The sequence below is a fragment of the Idiotropiscis lumnitzeri genome, chromosome 5 (assembly GCF_059441095.1).
Source record: "Idiotropiscis lumnitzeri isolate Australia: NSW breed Sydney's pygmy pipehorse chromosome 5, RoL_Ilum_1.0, whole genome shotgun sequence".
NCBI lineage: Eukaryota > Metazoa > Chordata > Actinopteri > Syngnathiformes > Syngnathidae > Idiotropiscis > Idiotropiscis lumnitzeri.
In genome coordinates this window covers 11,037,309-11,049,474 of record NC_142395.1, presented here as the reverse complement: position 1 = coordinate 11,049,474, position 12,166 = coordinate 11,037,309, and the positions used below count along the sequence as shown (strand labels likewise).

At 36.8% G+C, this 12,166-nt stretch overlaps 1 protein-coding gene across 1 annotated transcript; it reads right to left on the bottom strand.

Moving 5' to 3' along the window:
• Positions 1–1,161: 1,161 nt before the first annotated feature.
• LOC148336905 (uncharacterized) lies at positions 1,162–12,166 on the bottom strand. The gene is made up of 4 exons (XM_088297226.1): positions 11,882–12,166; positions 7,550–8,374; positions 4,630–4,800; positions 1,162–2,902 (listed from the first exon to the last, which is right to left on the bottom strand). Exons 2-4 carry the CDS (start codon positions 8,352–8,354, stop codon positions 2,781–2,783), a joined length of 1,098 nt encoding a protein of 365 aa, XP_088153352.1. The 5' UTR covers positions 8,355–8,374; positions 11,882–12,166; the 3' UTR covers positions 1,162–2,780.

Here is a 12,166-nt window from a genome sequence, read left to right as displayed (position 1 = left end):
CATTTTTACAACTGCTTGGAATATCAATGAGGGAGTTTCCACAAACACAACTTTTTGACAGAAAAGAGGTCAGTCCTAACCAAGCTTAGTTGAATGTACTTTTATAAGAGGCGAAACGTTTTTCTAAGACAAAAATGAGCAGTACCGTTGCCATAACACAGTCCTTTGGGTGAAGACCTGTAATTCTATTCTATTCTATTCAATTAACACCCGTGGGAAGTTCGAATGAAGGCTCCATAGCGTGTATTGAAATCCAAGTCCACGTAGAAACAACCAGTTTATTTTCACCTATAGTTATGGATTCTGATAAGATCAATAAATAAATGCAAATTATAATACAAACCAGACATACTGTATAGTCATAGCTGGTGGTAAAAATTTGCAAAACCTGCAAATTGAATGTTGACATGCATTAAGGGTGGAAACACAAGCATCAAAAACTTCATCATTCATGCGTCATGCAGAATACAGCAGTATTTTTTTTTTTGGAACGGTGCTGCACCCCATTAGTGTGGCGTAAAGTGCTTCTCTGATTGATCGATGTCAGATTTTAGAACAAAGTTAAATTACAACAAAGCTGACCTGCCACCAATGGATTTAAGTACAAAAAAGTTACACATCATAAACAAACTGTGGTGCAGCGCATCAATCAGAATCCATCCACAATGATTGAGTGCTCATCTAGTTCACAAAAAAAAGAGAATGTGACAATATATCTTTATTTAGTATTTACAATTATAAAATGTGATTTGACTGGCTATCAAAAAGCTACAAAACAAATAACCATTATTCTCCCCACGTATGACAAAATATATTGAGATTAGAGATACTTGCTGAAGGTTGTCACTCAAAGTCAAAGAAAGCTCATGAGAAGAATAACAATGACATTGAAAAAAGTTTTAAACTACTATGCATTTCACAACCACTGCTTGGTATGCTGCTGGTGAATGTGGTGTAACTCTCTGAGGTGCAACACATCACTATATAAAAAAAAAGTCATCTCCCTGTTTGGACATGTAGAGGTCATAGGATTTAGGGAGATAATATTGCTGCAGCTTTCATACAACCAAATATATAACTTCATGCAATACAAAAACCTCAGTGTGTGAATAAAAAAGCTCCTAGGAATATTGTTGTAGATTCCTGGTCTGAAGGGACAACTTAGTTTTTCTACCGATTGTCCTCAGCATGCCAAAACAAATGCACATAACATAATTGTTCGCATTGGCTTCTCATTCTCTTTTGCAAAGGCAGTGATGTTATATTGTTCGGGCACATGAAGACCAATTCCAGTCAAGTTGGGACAATTGTAAAACGTAAATTAAAATAGATTACAAAGATTTGCACATGCGTTTCAACCCATATTCAATTGAATGGGGCAGAGAGGAAAAAAGACTGAGAAAGCTGAGGAATGCAAAAAAAAAAAATACAAAATTGCAGGTGAACAGGCTAATTGGAAACAGGTGCGTGTCATTAGTAATTATAAAAAGAGCATTGTTGAAAGGCTCAGAGCAAATAGTCCATTAGAAAGAAAATCCAAAAGACAATAATGAATGAAAATAGTCAGGGTCGCTGGATTAAGTTGGCTTTTTGTTTAATATGGATCGATGAGATACTTGGTTGCAGAAGGACCCTCGATCATGTGCCACAGTGGTAAGTCTCCGTTTCATTTTAATATCCACTTTATGGACGCGGTGAGTTGGATCATTGTTTTATTTATTACATCACTCGTGGCTTTAAGACTTTGTGAAGATGTTGTAGCCCAAATGAAGATATCGGGCAGACATTTGCTGGTGTGACATTTTCAAAGGCTTTTTGCACGATATGGGCGCGGACTTTGAAGTACTCAGGTGCCGCTAGCTTAGTTTCTGTACTCTTTTAATCAATGTCAGCGTAAAATTAGTTATTGAATGTATTTTTTTGGGGGGTATTATTATGCGGACGTGAGTGTGCAATAGAAATAAGAATGTATAATACAACTTGAACGACGCGGTGCCTGGGAAACAAGGTGGTATTTCTTTTTTTCTTTTTTTTTTTTACCTCCTGTGAGGTTGTCATTTTAGCACTATGAGGATTCTGCCTAACCTTGACGATATGATGATATATTTTCAAATGTTTGTTTTCGGTTTTTATTCATGTTTTACACAACATGGAAACATTATTGGCATTAGGGTTTGAATCCAATATTAGAAAGGAAATATAGTCCGAACAATTGTTATCCATTCATCCATTTTCTTGACGGATGAGCTGGAGCTTCTCCCAAATTATTTTGGGCAAGAGGCAAGGTTCACACTATACATTTATTCGCAGGGCATACATAGCAAAACAAACATTCACAATCATATTCAAACCTATGGACAATTTAGATTCCTTAATTAACCTAACACGCATGGTTTTGGAATTTTGGCGGAAGCTGAGGGACTCAGATAGCACAGTATTATATTATTAAAGTATATAAATATTTCATAAATGACAATAATTGTTGCCGATTCAAACTCATTCACTGTCACCGACGTGTATGTCTTTTAAGAAACCAGACATTCAATCCCAGGTACAAATTTATATTTACAATATTTTCCCATAATCAAGGAAAGGAGGGACTGAAAATGCCTGACAGTGAATGCGTTTTAAAAAGATTGAGATTCCAACTCAAGTGGAGTTCATGGTGGTATACAGTTGACCTAAAATGTCTCCAAGAAAACATCAATATGGCGGTGCCATACACCAAACTCCCTGTCAAATGTTTTTTTCCAAGAGCGTTGAGTGGTCCGTGTGGCTTTCTACTTTGTCTGGCGCCTAGGAATGTTGGCCATTTGAATGTTGTCTCCTTGTAGTCCCGGGTTGTAATAAGTTGAACGTCCGTAATTCAGATCCAAAGGTTCACTGTTGTCCAATCTCAGAACTGGAAAATGAACATTCGCATTGAGTTTATATTTGTACTATAAAACAATCAGTGAGAATTGATATACAAACGTTGGTTGTGTATCTTCAGCTCTTAATATTAATCATGAAAATCTGTATGTTACATTCCAATACCCATTTGGCTATATACAATATTTATGTAATGTATTATGCTATACACTTTATCTTCAATGTTATTTTCGTCTGAAACCACTGAATTTAATAAAAAATAAAAATAAATAAATAAAGGCCTCTTCAAAAAAATGAAATAACAAATAGCTCTCAAAAGACAGAAGTATGAAGTTTAAGGAAGGCTGACGGAGGAAAGAAAATCTTCACCTCAGACAGTGAAAGCTGTCAAATCAAAGTCAGTGTGTGTGAACAATATACTCCTGTTGATGGTAACAGGTTAATCTGAACTTTGATAACTAGTCATGGATGAGTTAAAAAAAATGGTAGGGAGGATTACCATATGGAAGGTGAGTGACCTTGCATAGAGATTTAAAGGCCTCTGTTTTCGTGATTGGTAAAAAATCTGCAGTGTGCAGAGTAAAACGGTTAGACCTGGTGTTTGTCATTTCACAGATGAGCTGATCTGAGAGAGGGAGGTCTGTGCCACTGAGGGGGTGGTCACAGGCGACTTTGTTGGTGGCCAATTAAAGTGGTTCTTCCCATTCCCTTTAAATGTGGTGTAGAGTCTCAACATGGTGGCATTTGCACTCAGTTGGATAGTTGTGGGATAGTCCACATCCTATATTTTACCACTAAAAAGAGGTTGTGCACAATGCATTGCCCACCATGTTTTCACGATAGAATATTTAGAGACGAGCTTCTTCTTTACATTAAAAATGTGACGAAAGAACAATTAAAAGTCCGAGGAGAATAATATGTGTCTGCGGACCCTTAAATCATAAATTTGATTAGGTTCTTCATTTTCCTTGAAAATATTTCTCTCAACGCTTTGATCTTCTGTTCAAATGCCACTTCCATCATTTATATTCAGTATTTGTAATAAACTGCAATCATTGTAAAAAATGTTTGATACCTAAAGTATATATCATGTGATTTATTTAGTGAATTTTTGGTCTTCGGAGTGGTCTCAATAAATCTCAAAAGTCTTATACTGGGATTCACTGAGAAAGGAAAATCAGAAATTCATATTCACGTACGGTACAGATTTAATGGAACATGATATTTTCTTTTCAATTTTATCCCGACAGTTAATTTTGGACTTAAACAGGAAGGTTAAGCATGTAATTCTAGACACCAAGTGACATTTGTTGTTCAAGTACCAGAACATGGCAAGAATTTGATGAATTGCAAATTGCCATGGCACATGCTCCTATTTCAAATGCAGGCATGTTTGTGCGCCTGTCTGTGTGCGTCCATAATTCAAATTAGAAATGAATGTTATCAATGTTTTTGTCGACATGTGCAGTTGCAGATTGTTGCACAGACCAATCCACTACTAAACTGACTGTGTCACGAGAAACCAACATACTTTTGCCCACCACCAACAGACTGTACAACAGCAGTGTCGCTCCAAATCAGGGACTCGATGCCTGGTTATATCAGCTGTTGTTTTTTTTGTTTATTTTAAATATGCGACTAAAAATGTAATAAAAAAAAAACAGTACGACAAAAAATTGTTATACTGTGTAAAACTGTTCCGTGCTGTGCATTATCATATGTGTGTTGTTGTGACACACTAATCTCATCTTTTCTTACCTGGGTCAGAGCGGAACTCCTCAACCAGTTTTCTATGTGAGAAACCATTGAGGTGTCTTCTTTTCAAGACGACATAGGCCACCAGTCCCACGATGGACACAACCACAGCTGTTCCTAAAACAGCCCCCCATGCTTCAGTCCGTTTGTTCCTGCTGGTCTCGGATGACAAACCTTCATAATAAGATAAGGAATGAGGGGTTAGATGGAGAGAAGCAAAGGGACTTTATAAGGAATACTCATTTTGGCTGAAACATGCTTTGACTATTTTCCAGTGACAGACCACTGGCATTATCAACCAATTTGTTTGAATAGCCTACGTATTTGGAATAATTAAACAAATTCACTTCCAATGACATGTATTTTTGTCTTTTAAGACTCCAGACCTCGAATACCAGGTTGTGTTTTCATGTGGTAGGGTAAAAGAGGGTCTGAAAATGCGTGCAAGGCACTAAATGAGTTAAACTTACCAGGCCACTGACAATTGGCACGATTGAGATGGTACAACATTGTTGAATTGTGCAGCAGTTAAATTGAAAATTTACAAGTAGAATATGTGAAATTTTCATTAATTCACCAGCATTTTTTTAATTGGAAAAAGGTCTGATGAAATCACTGTTTTCATTAGAATTTTTTTTTCAAGCAGCAATAAATTAAATAATAGGAGTTTGTGATGCAGATAACACTTGTCAACAACAATTTTTCTATAGAGAAGTGTCCCTAAATGTATTTTAAAAGGTGATTTAAGAAATTTCTTTTTTGAACACTTCAAATATTTTAACGTTTTGTTTTTAAGTTTGACCTATAAAAGATTGGACAACATGGATTTTCCCATGTGTTGTAATTTATAGCTGCCAACCTAACTCATATTTTATAAAAAAATACTATATTATATATGAAATTATTTTTGTTAAAAAGTGATGTACGACAGAAAAATGTCGGGCAGGTTTGGAATCAGCGCAAAAAAAAAAAAATAATTAAAATCATCTTGCAAAGTTTACTTGCCGCTCTGATTAGAAAATGTAGAAAAATATGTTTGACCTGGGTAATTAGTTCCACCTTCGGGCCATTGCCATACGATTGCAATACACAGGGTTAATTAGATGCCATTACATGATACATTAAGGTTGATCGTATATCTAAGCATGTGTTGACACTATTGAACTGCAAGCAGAATAACACCCGAGCTTTTCTAACAGCAGGATCTTAATCATAAAATTGAGGTCAATACCGGGATGTTTTTACCAGGTGTAATGCAGCATTTCCAAAGCACAGTTCCTCTATATTTGATGCTTGTAATTTTACAAACACAACTTTTATGTTGTTTTTCGACGAGCCTTTTAGGTCAATACAAAGCATATATACACAGAGCAATTGATGGCTTTGCGTGTGAAAGGCAGATGACCAGACGACAGAGAGAAGAGACAGAACTCCTTGGGGAAAAGTCAAGGCTAACTGAACTACAAATGCTTGAACTCGAGAGGATTTATGTAACGTTTTAATACATGTATTTACTTTTTCACTTTCATGCACTCTATCAAACTTTGTTCATAAGCAATTCGTTTTAAATTTAAATGCACGCATTTTTAATTACAATCAAGAAGTTGTTTAAATATGATGATTGTAAGGTTTGTGACTGCCAGGCGACCAGTTTAGCGTGTATCCCGTCTACCGACCAAAGGCAGCTGGAATTAGGCTCCAGCAATCCCCTCGACGGTCGTGAGGATGAGCGTTACAGATAATGAATGGATGGATTATTATTGTACTTTTTAAAATGTAATTTCACAGTCAGTTATAAATACAAATATAATTTTAACTCCCCTACACACCTGTGTAGATGCTTAGAAGATATCTTGGAACTCCAGCTCTTTTGTACAGTTTTTTATTTTTTTTTTTCACTAAAACAGTGTATCATTGTTCCTGCAGAGTAAGCAGTTATAAAAGAACCCTTCAGGCAAAGTAGGCTGCTGAAACCCAACCCCAAGCTTTTTCTTATCAAAGAATGGATGTTTGTCCTCAGCCTGAGGAAATCTAAATTAATGTAGGTCAGTGAGAAGGTGAACAAAATAAAGCAACCAAATAAGTAACATTGATACCTATTGTATGCTTTTAAACAATAAGTTTAGAGTTACTGTCAAAGTGATAACCTATAAATGACCTTCTGAGGATAATATCACTTAAATTCCCCCATTTCTGCTTTAGTCGTTACACCTACATCAGGGATGGGCAACTTAATTGCTGGAGGGGGACACGATTATTCATCAGTGCTTGGACAAAATTCTGTTTGTGCATGTGAGCAAAATATTTCTTCTTAATAATTTGTCATTTTCCTAATACATTTCTTAATGCATGATTAAAAGAAAACTATCCTAATGTAACAACAAAAGGTTTGGAGCAAATAACAAAATACCCACATATTGTGATTTATTTAATTTTTTACCCCTACAAAGGGCACTCTTGCAAAAAAATGTGCATTCAAGGAGAGCACAAACTGCTAAACAAGACACCAACATTTTTTTTTTGTTTGTTTTTATTTTCCAGGATTTCAGAAACGTATAATGAATGTTTAGCAGTGATTTCTGGAGATTTTTGGGGGCATTGAAAAAAAAAAATACTAAAATGTATCTTTTTCAAAATCTTATTTATTTTAATTAATCAAAAGGCCATTCAGAGCACCATCCCTGACCTAAATATAGAATAATTTTAATGACCGACTCCAATATAATATTGATGTTACAAACACAAAAAAGAAGTAAACGTCCACACACGCAGACATGCTTTTTTTTTTTTTTTTTTTTTAAATCTAGTATCCTATTTTTATTTTAAGTCTGGTTTAAATGACATCAAACACAATTTGCGTGTGGACAAAATCTAACAAATTCTGGGTTCAACAAAACTTGGATAACCAAAAATGCAACTCTACCTCTGTCTGAGCTGCTCTCTGATGATGCCTGTTTATCTGTCAAGTTGCCTTCGGGTGTTTTCGGAGCAACGGTTGTCACATTGGTGGGTTCAGACGGCAACAGATTTGGTGATGAAGATGTTGCAGATGTTGTGTTCATCTCTGTTGCTGCTGTGGTGGTTGCATTTGTGTTGTTTGATTCTGTTCTGTTGGTTGACTCTGCTTCATCCCCTGATGCTGTTGTCGTTGTCGTTGTAGTTGTGGTTGTTGTGGTTGTTGTTGTGTTTTCATTTAAATCATGAATCTCTGGTGCCATAGTGGTGGTATTGCCTACATTGGTACGATTGGAGAAATCAGGAGATAGTTGAGTTGAGTTTTGATCAAGTGGCTTAGCATGCGGCATCCCAAATGGGGTGGTTGAATTTATAAATGTCTCAGCTTTGGTTTGTTCTGATTCTATGTTTGTGGTGTTGGGCTTCGTCTCCGACCGTTCAGGTTGCACTGTTGTTGAGGCATTGGAGGATGTGGGAGGCTTGGTAGTTATGGCAACATCCAGATCATCTGATGCGTCGTTTTCACTCTGCTTGAGATTTCCCTCGTTAGTCTCTTCAGCATATACTACATTACTGAAATTGTTGCTTGTTTCCATACCCGACACATCCCCTTCCTGCCCATTTTCTCCTTCCTCTTCAGCAATGTTTTGCTCACGCAACCACTCTTTATCAAATGTGAAGGCTGGAAAATTGGTTGCGTTTTGGAGCAATACCAAGTAAAAAGTGTGAACAAATAGCAGCAAGTGTATTGTGATAATAAAATGCCGTTCCATTTCTTCCTTATGGTATCCCCCTATAACACAGAATAGATTATTTCTATTAATAAAAAAATAATAATAATTTGACAAATCCACAGGTGCATTAGACTTCAGAAAGAAAATGGGTTAAGGACTATGATCCAAAACCAGAACTTTCAGTGAGAAAAGTGTGAAACAAAACAAACAAATGTGTTTAGGATGTGTCATGATGAAGCAGCCACAAGTTGCCCTGACAACAGACACTCACACACACAGCATGGTGATTGGTGTAATAACACAATATGTCATAATGTTAGCTACACAGAACCGTTTTTTTTTTGTTTGATGGTTTTTGTTTTTTGGGCAGTCTGAAATAACGACAGAAGGACCGACGTGCGCATCTCTTGTTTTCCATCTCAAGGGGCGGCCATTTTTCGACCCTTGCCGTCAACTGAAAATGACATCACAGTTGCTCAAGTTTCCGGTAACTGCAATGAGGCCCTAGTTGGCTCTTTCTTTGTTGAGGCAAGGTAATTGCCAAGCCTGTCTAGAGAAGGTGGAAACAGACTGGCAGGGCTGCATTCCAAAATTGTTCTGCCAGTTATATACATATAAATATCTAAATCTTCTAAACGGCATGTTTTGATTGACACATTTCAATCCACACCTTTTCTCTTCTTCCATTTACCAATACAGAATTGCTTATGCCATTGGCTCTGAGAGTTCTACAACCCTCTCAGGCAGCCTGAGAAATTTGCCTCTGACCATCGGCACTTACTGATGTGCCTGATGAAAAGATTTTCCACCCTTTTGTCCTCTTCATAGTGTAGTACATAAAATCTCCCTCAGCCATGACTTTTTAATGTCCCACATAAACACACACTCACCAATAAAACATGTAAGCTCTAATTACCCAACAAAAATTCCTCATCTTAAAAGTAGCAATTGATTTAGTTGAAATCTTAAATAAATCACTTCACAACCAACCATACCATTACTTAAGATGAATGGGCCAACCTGTCATTATTTTTCATACAGTAGCCGTATTGTGAAAGAGAAGCAGTCACAGTCACAGATTTGATCAATCCTATCTCATCATAACAATATTTTCATTTCATAAACAATAACATTGTCGAGTTCAGTGTTATAAAACAAGTGATCTGTGAAGACACATCCAACCATTTCAAAAGCAGTAATTTATTTGTGGTCAGTTTTTTTCCAGTGAATCAATTGGCAATCCATGTTGCTCTCGTGAACGTCACGTGTTACTTGCAATCTATGTTGCCTTAAGGGGACACATATACCGGGCTGTTTTAAAAGAAGTAAAAACTGGTTTAAAAATGCCAGTCTTGGAAAAGCAGCAGAAGCCCATTGCTCCCATAACTCACATTCTCAACCCAAATGTCTTCTGGGGTGTGTCTTGAAATTACGGTGATGGATTAGATCAAAGAAAAAAACAAAAAAAACACACCACAATTTACTTGCCACTATTGTCTTTGGTCTGTTGCCCAAAAGTCTGTGGTCGAAGATAGTTGAATGGCTGGACAAAACATGTACCTATGTTTGCTCACGGTAGGAAAATGTCTCTCAAGTAAAAGCCAAAGTCTGGAGACGGAACTTTTCAAACACACAAAGTGACACACTTCAACTGACAGATTAGCAGTATCATTCTTCCCTTCCTAGTCCCCACACTCACATTGTGTTCCACTTGTCCTCTCTCCAGCTTCACTTTATGTGAGCCATCACTTCCTAATATAACAATATACAACAACTTCCTTGATTTGTGGCAACATATCCTGCTTTTGAGGCTTTGCATCTAAAAGAGACAACATTATCAGCTATTATTCTACATTTACTAACTGTCAAGAGCAATATACTTCTCTACAAACAGTGTGGAAGCTATCACAATCAAACAGGTCTATGCTAGATACGGTGCAAGTCACTGGGAACGTCATGTAGAGCTGCTCTCAAAGGGAAGGAACTGGCATTCTTTCTGTACCACAGGAAGGTATGTGAAGTTGTGACGTTGTGTGTTTGTGCTTGATCATTTTTTTCTATCCACTGCAGCCATTTTCTTTAGTGCGTGTCTTCATTAAGGTTGTGGAAGAGATGCTGCCTATCCCAGCTGACTTTGGGCAAGAAGCCAGGTGCATACTGAACTGGTTGCTAATCGGTCAACAACAGTTACACCCATGGGCTGTTAAGTTTTCATTTAAGTTAACATGGTCTGGAGGAGAAAATAGTTTAAAAAAAGAAACTAATTAAAATTGAAAAAACATTTTTGTAAATGAAATAAAATAACTGTGTTTAAAAAAAACACATTTTCCATTTATAATTAACATAACTCAATTTAATTATAGCAAATAAATGTACTCTGTTTTCATCTTTCAGGGTTGATTTTATATATATTTATTTTGGTATTGCGGCTGTAAGGAAGAAGGAAGGTTGGACAGCCATTTGGGAATTGTAGTTTATTTACTGTGTGTTGCCTTGAAGCAACGTCATCTGGCAGCCCGTGAATTTTGCTCCCACTAAGCGCTCAGCACCACCAGATGACACAAATACGGCTCCTCTATTTTTGAGTTAAGCAAAGAAATGTTTTTCAAAATGAATCCAATACTACATTATGTACTCAATGAATGGTTTTATAGTTCATTATGATGCATTTAATCTAACCTGACCTGCCCCACCTGTTTGATTTGATTTGTGGGAGTTTGTTCATCTGTTGGTAAGTAAATACATTCTTAAACTGGTGTCTTCTGGTGAGTTTTTGTTACAGAATATTTATTGTGACTTTATCTTGCACTCAACAAATACGCCACATAAAAAATACAAATAAAAAGTGAACTAAAATGAAGCATTTTTGAAAAAAACAAAGGAAAACTAACAAACCCACTCTAAAATGAATTAAAACTAAATGAATGTGAAAAAACGATAGTCAGATTAAAATTAAAACCATCTTTACCGAAAAATCCCAAACTTCATCAACATAAACTTGTGGCATGAACAAACCACGCAAATGCCAGAAATAAAGGCCGGAGCCAAGATTCGAGCCCACAACCTCATAGATGTGAGACAGACATGCTAATCATCATGAATCCGTGAATTCATCCACAAACTTTTGTGTAACACGTAAGTCATCCGGCGGTTTTACTGCCATGAAACGGCTAAATTCGTCCGAGTTTAAGTCACATATATTTATTTTGCTCTTAAATTCCTTCACTTCATTTCTCTAAATATTTTTCCAGTGTTTTGATTGTAACTTCAAAAAGTACCTTGCCATGCTGCTCAAAAAAAAATAAACTGCCAGATAATGCCGAAGCTGTGCACAACTTTTCTATTCTACGTTGATTTACTCTACAGTTCCCAATCCTAAAATGTATCTCTCTGAAGCTGTTTGAAATTCTGTTGTGGCTTGTTTTGAGTTCCTCTTTGAAATATTGACTTGGCTCTTACATCACAAGCCATTCATAACAAATGTGTCCATTGATCTTACACGTTGACATTTAGCTTGCACTTTGCTGTACAATGAGACAAATCAAGCCTTCCTAGTAAATCCTTACCTTATTCTCAGGCCCTCTCTGAGGAGAACAGGTGCTCGAGCAACAATTATCTTCAGTGAGTGATCAGCCCGAATGATTCAGCAGTCAACCTGCGAGAGGAGGGAGCACTCACGCAGGCAACAACCTGTTCAACCTGCTTCTACGCCTCTCAACAATAGCGACGCACCCACAACTAAATCCAGGCCTATGCATGAATAGCAAAGACATATGTAAATAAGTGGACCCCGATAACTTACTCGTGCTGACTGAACTGTTAAAGGTTAAGTTTATATTTCAATAACTTGG

Excerpts from the sequence above, each read along its gene's own strand:
- LOC148336905 (XM_088297226.1), bottom strand. The coding sequence starts at position 8,354 with ATGGAACGGCATTTTATTATCACAATACACTTGCTGCTATTTGTTCAC. Across the intron at positions 4,801-7,549 it reads AGAGAGCAGCTCAGACAGAG|GTTTGTCATCCGAGACCAGC; the intron begins GTAGAGTTGCAT and ends CTTATTATGAAG. Across the intron at positions 2,903-4,629 it reads GGAGTTCCGCTCTGACCCAG|TTCTGAGATTGGACAACAGT; the intron begins GTAAGAAAAGAT and ends TTCATTTTCCAG.